Here is a 15,169-nt window from a genome sequence, read left to right on the forward strand (position 1 = left end):
ATTTTTATAAAGTGTTTTCAATTACCTTGCATTACAAACTGCTGATTTTACTACTTTTCTGTGTGTGCCTGCCAGATATTTCATCACTTGGTAAACAGAAGCTGTTTTACCTTCTCTCAGAGCTGCTTTGCTGAGCAGCAGGGCTTGAAATTGGAAGAAAGTAAAAGCAACACTGCTGTTAAATATTTCTGGGATATGCATTTGACATTTTCAAGTGAATCATTGCCATTTGTGTTTGCAGGAGGAAAGCACAGTCTAGTACTTCATATATCATTTACACAGGCACACTGTAGAGAATGGGGGGAAAAAGTTGATAAATTTGAATAGACAGTTGAACATCGCTCATCAGACTGCACATTATCTATGTGCCTTTTCTTTTATTCCCCCAGTGCGTTCTTCATTGTGATGTCTGAGTTGCTAAGCTGTTAGGATGTTGCAGTCTATCGTGGGAGGTGACTAGCATTTGAAGGGTGCATCCCACACTTGGAAGAAAGCAGCATGTGGTCACCAGGGCTCAGTATTTGTAGCATCCAAGTATTTTCCTGAAATGCCTTTTATAGTGATCAGTTAGGATTTGGGTTTAAACAATTCTTGCATTCATATTATTCATTGTTTTGTTTCTAGTAATGGACCCTATTTGAAGCATTTTTGGAGAATTTTGCAGAATTTATTTTAAGGATGTGCAAAGTTGGCATGGTTTGTGTGTGTTTAAGTGTTTTTTTGAATTTTTTCAATTCTTGGTGTAATTTGATATATAAATTCAACTAACAATTTAAGTCTTTTTTTTATTATCCTAAGTAGTTTCTGGTTTATTTACTGGGTAGCTAACAAACCTTAACTTGCATATAGTACATATACTATTTAAAACTTGGATTGGACTACTTTTCCTTGGTTTCCTTGGAATTGTAGTCAGTGGTGGTAGTAGAGTTGGTTCATCTTCAAAGGCAGTGAAGGGGACTACAATCTAACACTAAATGACACCATAGGAGCAGTTTAATCTGTCACAATAACTTCTAGATTTACACACATACGACTCTCGTGGCATGCATTTTTATGTATTCAGAAAGACACACTTCCTCTCTTATCCTTACATATTTGTGTAAGTGCTGGCTTTTCTTAACATTTATGACTATTTAATATTTTAAAAATAAAGAAATTGGGGAACTAGAAATCTGTATCTGCAATTTCACTTTTTTTAATAAGTCAATCCTTATTATTAATTGTACACTTTTTTCCTTTATGCTGTATTACACCTCAGTAGCCATTTGATAAGTTATGACTATGTTTTGTGATGCCTGTTTATTTTCATCCTGATTGCTTACAGTGGCCACTTCACATTCAGATCAATTTTATGAGCTATTATAACAGTGAATATGTTAAAAGCGGTTTGCCATATAACATGTAGAATTAATTATTTATAAATTGTTGTGCTTTTGATTTATTTTAAAAAAGCCAGTTTTACTTACCTGGAAAGAGAACTTTAAATGATTAATAACCTAACCTTTATACAGCTCTGTACAAAATATGAAAATGTATTATTTCTCATACTAATGGGAAAACTTAGCAATATAAAACATGTATGCAAATTTCATAATTAGTAACAGGTTTGCTCATTACATTAAGTTGTCGAAGTCTTATTTCTATTTTATTTTTCTATTTCCTTTAAATTTAATTCTGTAAAGTATTATTATTATTATTATTCTTTAAGTTTGGAGCACCAAATGCATAGTTTAGTATTAATTATTGATGAATGTTCTTGCTTTAATTATGAGACTGGCATCAAAAGAAATTTCTATATGAAATTTTTATTAAATAAGATATAATAATATGAAAGTACAGTAAATAACAAATATTTAATTTTTCTAATCATAAGATGACGTAATGATGATATTTTCATGTAAAGACTGATCATTGGTCTTGGATAACTCACTCAGGAAATAAACAAATAATAAGCCATAATGTATGTTTTATTCATTATTTTTCTTTACTAATTATGGCAAAATACACAGCTGTGCCCAGTTCCTTTTAAAAACTTATTTAATTCAGTCATTTGGAATTGTATGTTTGCATTTACCCATCTGAACTTGTCATGTCCAAATAAAAAACTGTGTAGTGCATTTTCAGAGTTGTGAGTTCATTTATGACCCATTTTGGTCAAGCAATCCATTGCAGTGCCCACAGTCTTCCTGAATATCATAACAAATTTTAAAGTCTTTGTCTTTATAAGTGTCTTTGTTTATGTTGCAACAGACATACACAGTCAGTTTTACTTGTAATATCAATATATTGCTTTATGTGCTTCCATGCAAAGACTTCTAAAGGAGTCTAGCTGGCATTACAGTGTAAAGTCTATGGAAGCCGTGTATGAGTAGTATGATGCTCTCTTCGTAGAAGATATGGATGAAGAAAGATGAATATGAAGCAAAGCTAATAAGAACAGAGATGAGAATAATTGGAAGAATGCGTGGAATGTCACGGAGTGAAAAGAAGGCAAATGTTGTGACTTGGTGTAGAGACAATAGGTGTTCTGCTAGAGAGAAACAGACTAAGGTGGTTTGAGCATGTGGAGGAAAAAACGAACAAAAAGCAGAGAATGATTGGGTGGAGAGGTGCACCAACATGGAAGCGGGGAGATGTGACCAACGAAGGCAAAATTGGAGTTGGATATTTTGAAAGGAATGGGTCTCTAGTAATGTGACGAGCAGAGGAAGAAGATTTAAGTTGCATCTAGCTAACCTAATAAACCAGAAAAATGACAGTTTAACTGGTGATGATGATGAATAATACTCCCCATATTGGAATCTAATTACACTACTGTTTAGACTTTGCAGATATAATGATATTTTTTTTAAAAAAGTAATGTGTTATTCAATTTTACAATTCTTTATAACCTTTGAAATATGTTTATTTTTAGAAAAAGTCAAAAAAATCTACTGAGACCCTGACATTTAAAAGACCAGAGGGCATGCACAGAGAAGTTTATGCACTTCTTTATTCTGACAAGAAGTAAGTATAGAGAAAAATAACCAAAATTTGCCTCTTTATCTTTCATATGACTGTGATAATTTATAATGAGTAAATATAGCAAATGGTGTCCCTTTTTAATTAAATTTCAGTGAAAACTCATTTATGATTTTGCTGTTAGGACTTTGGGCTGGGAACATTTTGTGGTTTCTGTCTGTACTTCATTTTCTGAACATTGGTGTAGTTATATTTTGGCGTTCACAATGTTGTACATCAGTAACGTTTTTAGTGGGCACTCCTCCCTTGTGATATTTCTGAAAGAAGAAGAACTGAAGAGATTCTTTTCTTTTTCTTGATTTTTTTGTTGAAGTGTTTGAGACATATTTTTTAAGGCCAGCAAAGCCCAGACAGCTGTGAATCTGTCTTTTCTTAGTAGCTGTTGTTCCAATCTTTTGAACCATATGAGAGGCTTTCTGTTATTTTACTCAATTAATTATTCAGTGTTGTACCTGTTTTGTTGGAGCAGTTGTTGAACACAATCCACTAGATGCTGCTTTTTTCTGAACATTACAATCTCAGCCCAACAGTTACGGCCTCATCCAGTTTTGTCTGATCCTCTTTACCATTGTTGCAGCCTTGTGCACTTCCACAACAACTTCATGGTTTGTGTTTCTTTTTGGCATGTTACTCATAGAGTTATTATATATGCAGCTGGCACCTCCTTTCAGGCAGTGTTCCCTAGCTGTAAAAACTTTGAATATTTGCTCTGACTTATGAGGTTTTAATAGATTCTGACCCACCTCTTGTCTTGTCATCCTGATTGCTGTCAACAATTTAGCTTAGTCTCTGACACTAATTTCTGGTTGCTGCCTTGAAAGTAAACTTTTTGCGTATGAATATGACCATGACAGAGGTTCTTTGGTGACCTGTGCCATTTGAAAATAACATTAGTTTACCAAAAACAAGTTATTGTTCTCTTCTTTTAACTAGTTTTAATTGTGATATTCATGAATTGTACAGAAGATGTGAAGTTTTAATATTATAACTTAGTGCAGCATTTTATGAATTGCACATTTTTATTTAAAAATCCTTTATAGCTGAATGTAATGAAATAGCTAAACTGGTAACTGGTCTCTCTTTAAAAAAAATATACGTTTAAAAAAAAATATACAGTATATATTTTTATCTTAATGCTTAATAATATGTCCTAGGCTCAGTCTTCAAATTAATCTTCTGAATATTATTAATTAGCTGGCCTGTGGCAATTAAAAATAAAGAATCATTTCAATCTAAATGACTCTAATCATGGTTAGTATAAAGTTGTAAATAATTGAGCTGGTCTATATGCCATGTTCCTCTGAAAAATGCTTACGTTATTACAAAAGCAGTGAAAGAAAATGTGGCCCTTATTTGAATAATATTAGAGTGAAGCGACTGTGATGCAGTCTACAATTTTAAGTAAATTTAATCAACTATGTAATTATTGAAGTTGTGTCTAGTTTTGTTATCCTCACTTCTGAACAAGTCTAAAGACATAAACAATAGCAAATATCTAATACCGTATATGGGGCAACTTGAAAACAAAACAACAGTCTGATTTTCAATAAAAGATCATTTTCATTACCTGTCATTAATCAGTGTCATCTTTCTAAATGAACAAATAGAAACATACACTCCACCTCACAACAACAAATACCAGACTCCTGACAAAATGACCAGTCAACATACTTAATCTGAAGTCTTTTTACAAATGCAACTTTAAAACATTCTTGTAAATATGAAGTTGTAAATGAAAGCATGCTGAAAAGATATTTTATTTATTAATTTATTTTTCAATACCTTGAAAAGAAAATTCTTATACAGTATATAAATTTATTATGTGAAAATATTATGATAAATTAAAAAAAGTCAGTGCTACTCATATATAATTCCTTCTGAAATATTCACCATGCTTAATTCCCACAGTATATAAACATCTATTTTGTTGTTATAATATATGGGAGAAACTCCCCGTCCATTTAAAAATGTAATCTAGTTCCCAAATTTGACAAGTAGTTGCTTTGCAAAATTGCTGGCCTGACTGCTTCCTTTTTTCTGCACAATGCCACAGAATGCCATCTGGATTGAATTTATCAGAGAATGAACAACAGGCTGTTGGTACTCTTTTCAGTGTTTTTTGAAGTTAAAGTCAAAACTCTGAAGTAAGGAGGCCTCATAGCCTTAATTGCCTCAGAATAGTTTATGCCACCTTTACTTAAATGTAGAGCCAGCTGTACTATGTATATATCTTGAACAACCAATATGCCATTTGAACATACACATGTAACATAACAGAATAGGCACATTTGAATTGTATATTTTCACATGTCTGAAGATTACTGTACTACCAAAACATAAATGGTGAAGAATGACAAAGCCAAGAACTGATGAGTGATATTGGACTAGCTGACGATGCGTCGTTGGCACAAATCTTAATTTGTTAACACAATTTTTCGGCCATGGTAACAACACATTGCTTTGAGGCTGTACAGTTGACTTGCAGTATGTGAAGTGTTTTTGTGCTCCATTTAAAGTGTTTGTTAAAGTCATTGTTTAGCAGTCAGGCTCTTTCCAATGTTACATTTTCCGAGGGGGTATGCCAAGAAAAGAGTCTGTTACTGATGTTTCACTAGTGCAAAACATTGTGTTAAAGCAATCTTGTATCAGCTGAAAACTTGTCTTGGTAAATCAAAACTGTATAAGTATCAACCACTTTATTTGAAGAAGACTGAATCAATGTTTTTATTTATGTTTAAATCAGTAATTATACCTGTCATGTTAAATATCTTAATATTTGCAGAGATGCACCTCCATTACTACCTAGTGACACAACACAGGGCTATCGTACAGTGAAAGCCAAGCTTGGATGTAAAAAAGTGCGGCCATGGAAGTGGATGCCTTTCACAAACCCAGCGCGGAAAGACGGAGCGATATTTTACCATTGGAGGCGCTTGGCTGATGAAGGGAAGGATTACCCATTTGCCAGATTTAATAAAGTAGGCAATAGTTCCTTACATTTCTTTGTGAACTTCTGTTATTGCATGCTGTCTATTGTATAACATTATGAAACTTGGGCAATGCATGTTCCATGTTCAATAGCAGGTGCAATTTTTAATAATTCGTTTTATTATTGCATCGTTAAAAACTTGTAATTATTGTTTTTGTATTACTAGAAAAATGGCTTACCAGTCCTTTATTGTTCTAATTTTTTTTTGTATTGTGACTTACTGTAAGGGTTTGTTACAAATTTGTCTTACAAAAAAAATATCTAACCGATGGTAAAGACATTGTAGAAGTTAGTAAAGTAATTGTTCAGTCAAAATATTTTTACTGTTTAATTTATTAAGGATTATATTCCAGTAATTGCTTGGGTTGAGTAATGTACAGTTGCAAATGCAGAATATGGACAAAATAAGTGAAACATCTATCAATAGATAAACCTTTCCAGGACTAAAGCTTAGGGCCATCATATGCCTTCAGAATGGCATTATTCTTATTTTTTATACATATTTCAAATTGTATAGTTTTTATGGTCCTTATTGTCATGTGTACAGTTTCCAGTGAAATTCTTTCTTGCACGTGCTAATCAACATGCAGCATATAGCCACTCTCCAGTATTATGATTACTAAGTACAGGTAGTCCCCAGGTTACATCCGACCTACGACTTACGAATGGGGCCTCAGTAACTGCCACTCCGTCATCTTTGGCCGGGGGACGCTGCAAGCGGTGGCTGGAGGGGGGCGATTTCGCTGCTCGCGCAGTGTAGTGTTGTGTCCCTCGGGCGACTCCCGGAGGCAAGTGCTTTCACTGCCCACCCACCACACATGGCTGCCCCGTTCGTTCTCTGTGGGCGGCTGATAAAGCTGCAAGCGTTTACCCGGTTGTGACTGAACGGAGGCCATTGAGGTTGAACGGGGGGAGGGGGGCATTGTAGTGTGCCTCGGATGGCTGCCTGTTGAATGGGGGCGGTGGTGGGCAATTCACTACGCGCCTTTGGCTGCACCGTGTTCGTTCTCGGCAGCAGGCAGCATACTGTAGTGGAGGTGACTGTGAAGTGGGCTGGTGATGAACTGCTCCTCGCCGCCCATATTCATTCTCAATAGCAAGCCTGCTTGTACTGTTGCAGTGTTTCCCCGAAAATAAGCCCTAGTTACAGTCCCGCGCAGGCAACTTTGAATGAGTGATAAACGCCTACCCCTACCGTATGTATACAGACGAACAGGAAATAATACCGGTATTTTGATCCACTGACAAGACAAGATGAGTACAAAAAGAAAGAGCTATTCTGTCGAGTATAAGAAAGGAATTGTGGAGTAGTCCCAGGGCAAAAATCTTACTGCTTTCTGCAAAGAGAAGAAGTTGGATATTCGAATGCACTGCAAGCAGGCCACATGAACAAGAGGTACTTATTTAAGGAAAGTTCTATTGCTAGACATGAGAGATTGTGGGCAATTGTTCTAAAGGAAATGGAGTTGCAAGAAATTGACTGTATTTGAATAAATGTAGATTTTTGTTCCAGAATACTAGGGGGTTGTGCCCCCGGCTCGCTTCACTCACCCACCCCCCCGGGGCACCCTGCACACCAGCCACTTCGCATCTTTGCCGCTTGTGTTTTGGGGGGGGGGGGGGGTGGTTTGGCTGAACGCACGCTAAGGAGACACTGTCGGATCAGCCGCTGTCATGCTGCGTGCCGATCATTTAAAAGCCTGTGCAGCAGTTGTCCTTTTGTGTCACTGCCTTGTCTTGTGTGTCGTTAAAGTGTCTCAGAGAAAATCACGTATCATCTCCTTCTAAGCCTTCCAAGATTTTTTTTATAATAGAGAGAAATGTAGATTTTTTGTTCATGGAAAAACAAGACATCCCCTGAAAATAAGCCCTAGCGCATCTTTTGGAGGGAAAATTAATATAAGACCCAGTCTTATTTTTGGGGAAACAAGGTACGTACATAGCAGGAAGTTGTCTCTTGTTCAGTACATCAGACGTGTTGACGACTGGTGCCTTCCTGCTGTGATAACATGTACAGTGCTGTGCCGAAGAGCTCATCTTAACCTTTTGTCTTCACCCTTCAAGAATGTCTTTGAAACACAAATCTGATGCAAGTGCTGGTGATACAGTAAAGAAGAGAAGAACCATCACCATTGAAAATAAGGTAAAAATAATAAAAAGGTCAGAGAGAGGTGAAACTCCATCATTCATTGGCAGAACACTTGGATACAGTCAGTCAACAATAGAATTTATTAAAGTAATGTACTTGTTCCGACTTACATACAAATTCAACTTAAGTACAAACCTACAGTCCCTATCTCATACGTAACCCGAGGACTGCCTGTATAACTGCCACACTTCAAAACTTCTTTCTTGCATGTAAAATTTCATAACACATTGTTTCTACATTTAAGCGTATAACTTGACAATTTTTGAGCTGATGTAGTATTTTTAATGTCTTGAAATGAAAGTAACTAAATGATTTTGGTGGTGTTTATATACACTGGGTTGAAAATGATATTGAGCTCTTGAGCATTGTCCTTAGGTAGTTTACTTATTAACTCCGTTTCCATGTTACAAAAAGTAAAACAACCCCATAGCATGTGAAATTGCAAGGCCATACAGCATTGTTCATACTTTTGGCCCAGTCAATTACTTCAGTGTATAAAGATATAAAAAATGCACAATTTTAATCTGAATTACAGCATGTTTTGCACAGATTGATGAAGAATGCATAATATGAATAGTCAAGTTCCATTCCCTGCTTATTACTAGAGAGTTTCTTTTCCCAAGATTCCTTGAGATTGTCTGCAGTAGTGTACTGTGACATTAAGTGTAGAATTACTGCCAAAGTTGTACAGGTTTCTTTTAGCAATGTTTCTGACTTGTAAGTAAAAGTACACTAGAAATTAATTCAAGTTTTCAGACATAGTTGATCAAACACATTTTCAATGTAAAGCGAGGTTTATAGAGAGTAATATTTGAGCATGGTATTACTTCCAAGGCTAGTTAGGCAGGTGCACTTACATTACCTTCTACTTGTCTCAAAGTACAAATACAGTACACCCCCAAAATTCATGGGGGTTACATTCCTAGAACACCCGTGAATTGTGAAAAACCACAAATTTTGGATGTGGTTAAAAAAAATGCCTATTTTTGTAGTTTAAGCCCTAAATATGTCCCCAAAACACTTTTTTTAAATTTAATTTCAAACTCGGCTTAATACATTACTTAAAAATAAAGAATGTAAAGGTAAACCTGTATATTGTACTGCTATGTCTCCCACAGTGCTAGAATGTAAAATACTGATGTTACCGCTATATGCACTGTAATTCATGCAAGCGCATTTTCATTGCCAGAAGCCTTAGAAGGTGCAGGGCCTTTCAGTGGCATCTTGGGGCTTTAACTCTTAAACTGCCACATATTTGGGGTTTAATGCATCCCTGGATGCCAAATACTTTTTTGCTGCACTTTAAGTAAACATCACAATTCACAAAGAAAAAGTGAAATTTTAATAGAACACTTTTTTTCATGCAAAGAGCATCACAATTACTGCAACACTGATCATTTTACACACTGCTAATGAACTGTAAAAACTATTTAAAAAAACTACTGGGACACTATGTACAAGGTGCAACTGACGCAATGGATGAAATTCAGTAAATCACCGAGCCAACTGCGCTTGAACTGGCTGCACTCAAGCACACAGAGGTAAGTGCTGATGCTGGCAGGCTAGTGTAGTGCAGCGGCTCAATCCCAGAGACAGTGAGGCTGCAGGGTGATATGCTTGGGTCACAGAATTGCACAGAAACACAGGAGATTGTAGAGACAGGAACTTTATTCAAACACTTCAAACAAACATGTCTCTTTCAGAAGTAAAACGAGCTCAGTATGCAGTTAGTTCTCGATTAAAGAATAGACAAACATCATAGGGGAGCACAACGGGAGCGGGACTCCCCCAACAGGAGCAGAGGATGTCTGGGGGAGGAGAAGTGAGAAACAAAGCAATCAGCCAAAAAGGACAGGTGCTGTTCAGGCTTTTAAGTATGCGTAGTGTTGCGTTGAGAAGGATATCACGCGACAGAGCAGCCACAAGTAAGCCCAGCAAGTAAGGAAGCAATATGAAGGTAGTCTATCAGCGTTTTTTTAAGAGGGTTTTTTTGAGGAGCGTCCGTGTCTTCTAGGGGTTTATTCAGCCGTCCTGCTCACAGTGGGCTGGTAGTGGTCATGAGCTGGCTGCTCAATGAATGTACGGCACTGACTGATCAGCTCCTGCATGCTCACAAATGGCACTGGGAAACGACTATAACCGGTTGTGGCGGTGTAAAGGTTAAGAGGAACAAAACGGAAAACACAAGAACATTCAGCTGGAGATGCATCACAGTCAATCAGCAGCAAGGAGAAATGAATAATGCTGTAGCGGTCCGGTGCCGCTAATATTCACACCGTTGAGAAGATGGCGATTTATTTATTTTTTATGGTGGAGATTCCAGGGACGCACCCAGCCTTGGCCCGACCCGCACACACTCGCAAACCGAGACAAAAACAAAGCAAACCGGTAATCAAACAGCAAATAAAGAATGTAATGAAAACAAATGAAATAAATGAAAACAACGATACCACCCCTGTTCCCTTTACGGTGATTACACATTAAATACAACAAAGCACAAACAAAACACACACAGTAAATCATGAAAACATTTAACGGATGAAATGTAATGATGAAAATAGATAGTCCAGAGATCTGCACGTTGAATGGGAATGTAAAGATAGTCCTACCGCTAGTTCCTGAAATGGTGAAGACGGGTGGACGGGTTCAGGAGCGCTCCTTTCTTTGCAGGATGGCCATGAATCCACTTACAGTCCTCATGTACACAGGCAGACGGCAGACAATCCAGATGCCATAAATGAAACAATCCAGGACAAAACAAATAAGTACAGGTAACCCAACAGAAGGCAGACAGACAGGAACTTAAAACACAAATTAGAAAAACTTATTTTTTGCTTTTGGTCACCGGCCTCCTTTTTAAAAGCCCCGCTGACATCTTTTGACCCCAACAGCCTCTGCAGAAGACCAATCGGAGCCACAGCAGGGACTGCTGGGAGTTGCAGTTTCAAATTCTATTGGTTACTTTCACCAACCCAAGCCACGTTTTCCTCTACAGTTGCTTCCTGTTCTCTCTACAGTACAGTATCGCCACATAAAAAGCCATAAAAATTGCGGAGGATATTTGCGGTTTCCACTAACAATTATTAGATAGGTTCTAAGGAAAAATCCGCTAATGACTGAGGGTGTGAACTCTGAACCGTGACTTCGCGGGGGTCTACTGTATTCACAACCCAGTAGTAAAGTTACAAGATGGATAATGTCATGTCACTGTCTACTTGTACCATGTAAACTTAATCTTATTACTTTAATGATACTTGCTGCAGGAACTGAATTTAAAAAGCTCTAGAAGATACCCAAAGTGTTCTTAAGCAGTCAGTGGAAATTACTCTAATGGAATATGGTATATAATTGAGTTATTAGGAAAGAGCACATTTTTATTCTGATTAATTTGAACCCAGAGGTCCTATAAAATTGAACTTGTAGATTTAGTATAATAAGCAATGATCAAGTTTGGTTTGGGTAAGTAATCCAGAAAACTTTTTTTCTTGCTTGGAAGGATGCCTTTTCCACCATTTCTTCTCTTATGATTCCCTTCTTTTCTGACTATTTCCAAAGGTAGCCAGTGGGCTTGATAGCAACTGGAAAAAAGCATTGATGCTAGTGGGCAGTCATGCCTTGTTCTGTAGGAATTTATATTTTATGCCCAAAAAGATAACTAACTCCTCAGCTGAAGTATAGTAACTCGATCCAGACACAAGTAGGGTTACGTGAGATGTGAAGATATCATAAGGTAAATTTTGGTTTAAATATTTACTTTCTGTCAGAAGTTGAACATGACAATTGTACTGCAGAACATTATACAACTGTATTTCAAATAAATAAAATAGGCATATAAAACTAAAATCTTACTTCTGACCAGTCAAAACCTTCAAATTTTACAGCAGAACAAAACCAAAATGCACAACTAAATTCTTTGGCCAATTCCAAATAAATAAATTAGATAATACAAAATAAAAAAAGTTTCTATTCTGACCAGTCAAAAAGATTCAAGTTTTACAGGAGTACACACTAAATGTGTTGGTCATCTCCAAATAAACAAAATAAAATCTTAAATCTAAAACTAAAATCTAAAACTAAAAAGTAAAAGTTTTACAGGAGAACACAAAGTAAATTCTTTGGTCAATTCCAAATAAATAAAATAGGTGTAAATTTAAAATTCGATTCATCTGGCCACAGAAACACTATTAATGAGACTGGAAAGTGACCCCACCATAGAGACAAGAACCAAACTGTCCACTAAAGACATAATGCACTTAATATCACTCTGCCAAAAAACTCACTTTCATTTCAATGGCAAATACTACATTCAAAAACAACAACAACAACAACATTTATTTATATAGCACATTTTCATACAAAAAGTAGCTCAAAGTGCTTTACATAATGAAGAAAAGAAGAATAAAAGACAAAAAAGAAATTAAAATAAGACAACCTTAGTTAACATAATAAGGAGTAAGGTCCGATGGCCAGGGTGGACAGAAAAAACAAAAAAAAACTCCAGAAAGCTGGAGAAAAAAATAAAATCTGTAGGGGTTCCAGGCCACGAGACCGCCCAGTCCCCTTTGGGCATTCTACCTAACATAAATGAAATAGTCCTCTTTGTAGTTAGGGTTCTCACGGAGTCACTTGATGCTGATGGTTATACAGACTTCTGGCTTTTAATCCATCCATCATTGTTGGAACATCATGGTGCTTTGGGTAGATGGTGGTGGCACAAGCCACCACCAATAGGACACCGGAAAAGGAAACAGAAGAGAGAGTAGGGGTTAGTACAAATTTTGAATGAATAGTTATTATAATGAATTGGATATACAGAGTGTCAGGATTAAATTACAGTGAAGTTATGAGAAGGCCATGTTAAAGTAATGTGTTTTCAGTAGTTTTTTAAAGTGCTCCACTGTATTAGCCTGGCGAATTCCTACTGGCAGGCTATTCCAGATTTTAGGTGCATAACAGCAGAAGGCCGCCTCACCACTTCTTTTAAGTTTTGCTCTTGGAATTCTAAGGAGACACTCAGTTGAGGATCTGAGGTTGCGATTTGGAATATAAGGTGTCAGACATTCCGATATATAAGACGGGGCGAGATTATTTAAAGCTTTATAAACCATAAGCAGAATTTTAAAGTCAATTCTGAATGACACAGGCATTCCAAAAAGAAGGCATGCCAATGGGATCGCCGTTATGAGGACTTCTAGCGGAACTGGTAATGCAGCGATTTGCAAATGCGGCTCTATCCCAGTTCACACCCAAAATTTAAATACGCTACGTAGACGACACATTCGTCATACTAAAAAAATGACCAGCTGAATGAGTTCTACAACCACATCAACACAATATTCACTGCAATCCAATTCACCATGGAAAAAGAAATGAACCGACACATCAGCTTCCTGGACATCTACATTGAAAGAAATAATAATGCCACCCTGACCACAAGTGTTTACCGTAAGGAATGCCATGCAGACAAGATATTACACTTCGCCAGCAACCACCCAGTATCTCATAAACGGAGCTGTGTTAAAACTCTATTCAAAAGAGTCCACACCCATTGTAATACGAAGGAGACAAAAATGAATGAAAGACGCTATCTCTTCTGTCTTTTCACTTCAAACGGATACTCAAAAACATTCATTAATTGAAGCTTACACAGAAGATGCCAAAAAAACTCAGCAAAAAATAGACTTGAACCAGAACCCCCACCCCACCTGGTACTCACTTCCTTATCACCACAAGGTATCTGAAGGTGCAGCACGCATTCTGGCCAAGTCAGGCGTCAGAAGAGCACACAAACCCACGAACAATCTGCGCATGGTCCTCTTTAATGCTAAAAACATGAAATCGACAGCAGAAACACGAAATGCAGTTTATAGCATTCCATGCAGTTCTTGCCCAGCGGTATACATAGGACAAACTTCAAAAAGAATCGCAATACATAAACATCGCAACGTCGTCAGAAGAAAGGACTCACAATCACTGATCTACATGCATACTAAATCAACAGGACGTACATTTAACTGGGACAATGTACAAGTAAGATTTAAGGCCAGTACCAAACGTGCCAGAGAGCATCATCGACAGACATTTGGACATAAATCCAGCATATGCAAACTTAAGAAGAACATGTTCATAATAAATAAAATCTTTACAACCAATACCCCCCTATCCCCACCTCGCCCTCCCCCCCGTTCACAATACTTTGCTTGGTTAAAATATGCTTGTATTGATAAGCAAAAAGTACTGTGAGAAAGTGGGAAGTGTTTGTTCAGCTACTAGTAATATGCTGACTACAAAAGCGTATGTTTTAAGCTTAAACTTATATGTGTGACTTGTATGGAGACAGCACCTACCTTTCGTGTCTGTTCTACATATTTCTGGAATGAATAGCAATTATTAACATAGGTCATACTTTATTTCAATATAGGAGAGTAGCTTTTTGCCTACTTACAAAGCTTTAACAAGACTCTTTTTTATCCTTTCTGTGAAAAAGACATGCAACCTTGTGCTCAGAAATTATTATTTAAATTCCATTGGAAGATCTGTTTTTAATACTGATGAAGCGGAATTGTTGAAAAAAAGTGAAAAGGTCAACTTGGCCAAGAGGGGAAACCTTCATTCACCTATTTATACAAGATCATGTTAAACAAGAGTATCAACCATACATGACTTTTTTTTCCTTGATGGAAGCAATTTGTTTCTGTGAGCGGGAACGGAACAAATGAGGCCTAGTACAGAGAAGTCCGGGTGGGCTCAGGATGCTGTACTGTGGGAGTAGTCAGGCACACATTTTGAAAAATCTGTCCCACACAGACCTCTACTCCAAGATGAAAAAAGAAGGGCATAAGAAATCCCCATTATTACAGCACTTGCTTGGGTCTGGGACTGTAAAGTCTTACATTGTCCATACTGTAAAGGATGATACTGTTTCAGTTGGTACAAAAGATTATTTGTATTACCTGTCTTTGTGGGAACACAGGGGAACTTGTTCCCACTCCAGACATACTGGCGTGCAC

General features: G+C 37.0%; 1 protein-coding gene across 2 annotated transcripts in view; it reads left to right on the plus strand.

Moving 5' to 3' along the window:
• The window catches only part of dmap1 (DNA methyltransferase 1 associated protein 1), an 88,584-nt gene that overhangs the window by 19,963 nt on the left and 53,452 nt on the right, over positions 1 to 15,169 (plus strand). For both annotated transcript variants that reach the window (XM_051933144.1, XM_028811265.2), the window contains exons 3-4: positions 2,915 to 3,006; positions 5,804 to 5,999. In XM_051933144.1, the coding sequence (XP_051789104.1) occupies positions 2,915 to 3,006; positions 5,804 to 5,999 (288 nt within the window). The remainder of the gene's footprint in view (positions 1 to 2,914; positions 3,007 to 5,803; positions 6,000 to 15,169) is intronic.

Source organism: Erpetoichthys calabaricus, chromosome 10, assembly GCF_900747795.2.
Source record: "Erpetoichthys calabaricus chromosome 10, fErpCal1.3, whole genome shotgun sequence".
In the NCBI taxonomy this organism is placed as follows: domain Eukaryota; kingdom Metazoa; phylum Chordata; class Cladistia; order Polypteriformes; family Polypteridae; genus Erpetoichthys; species Erpetoichthys calabaricus.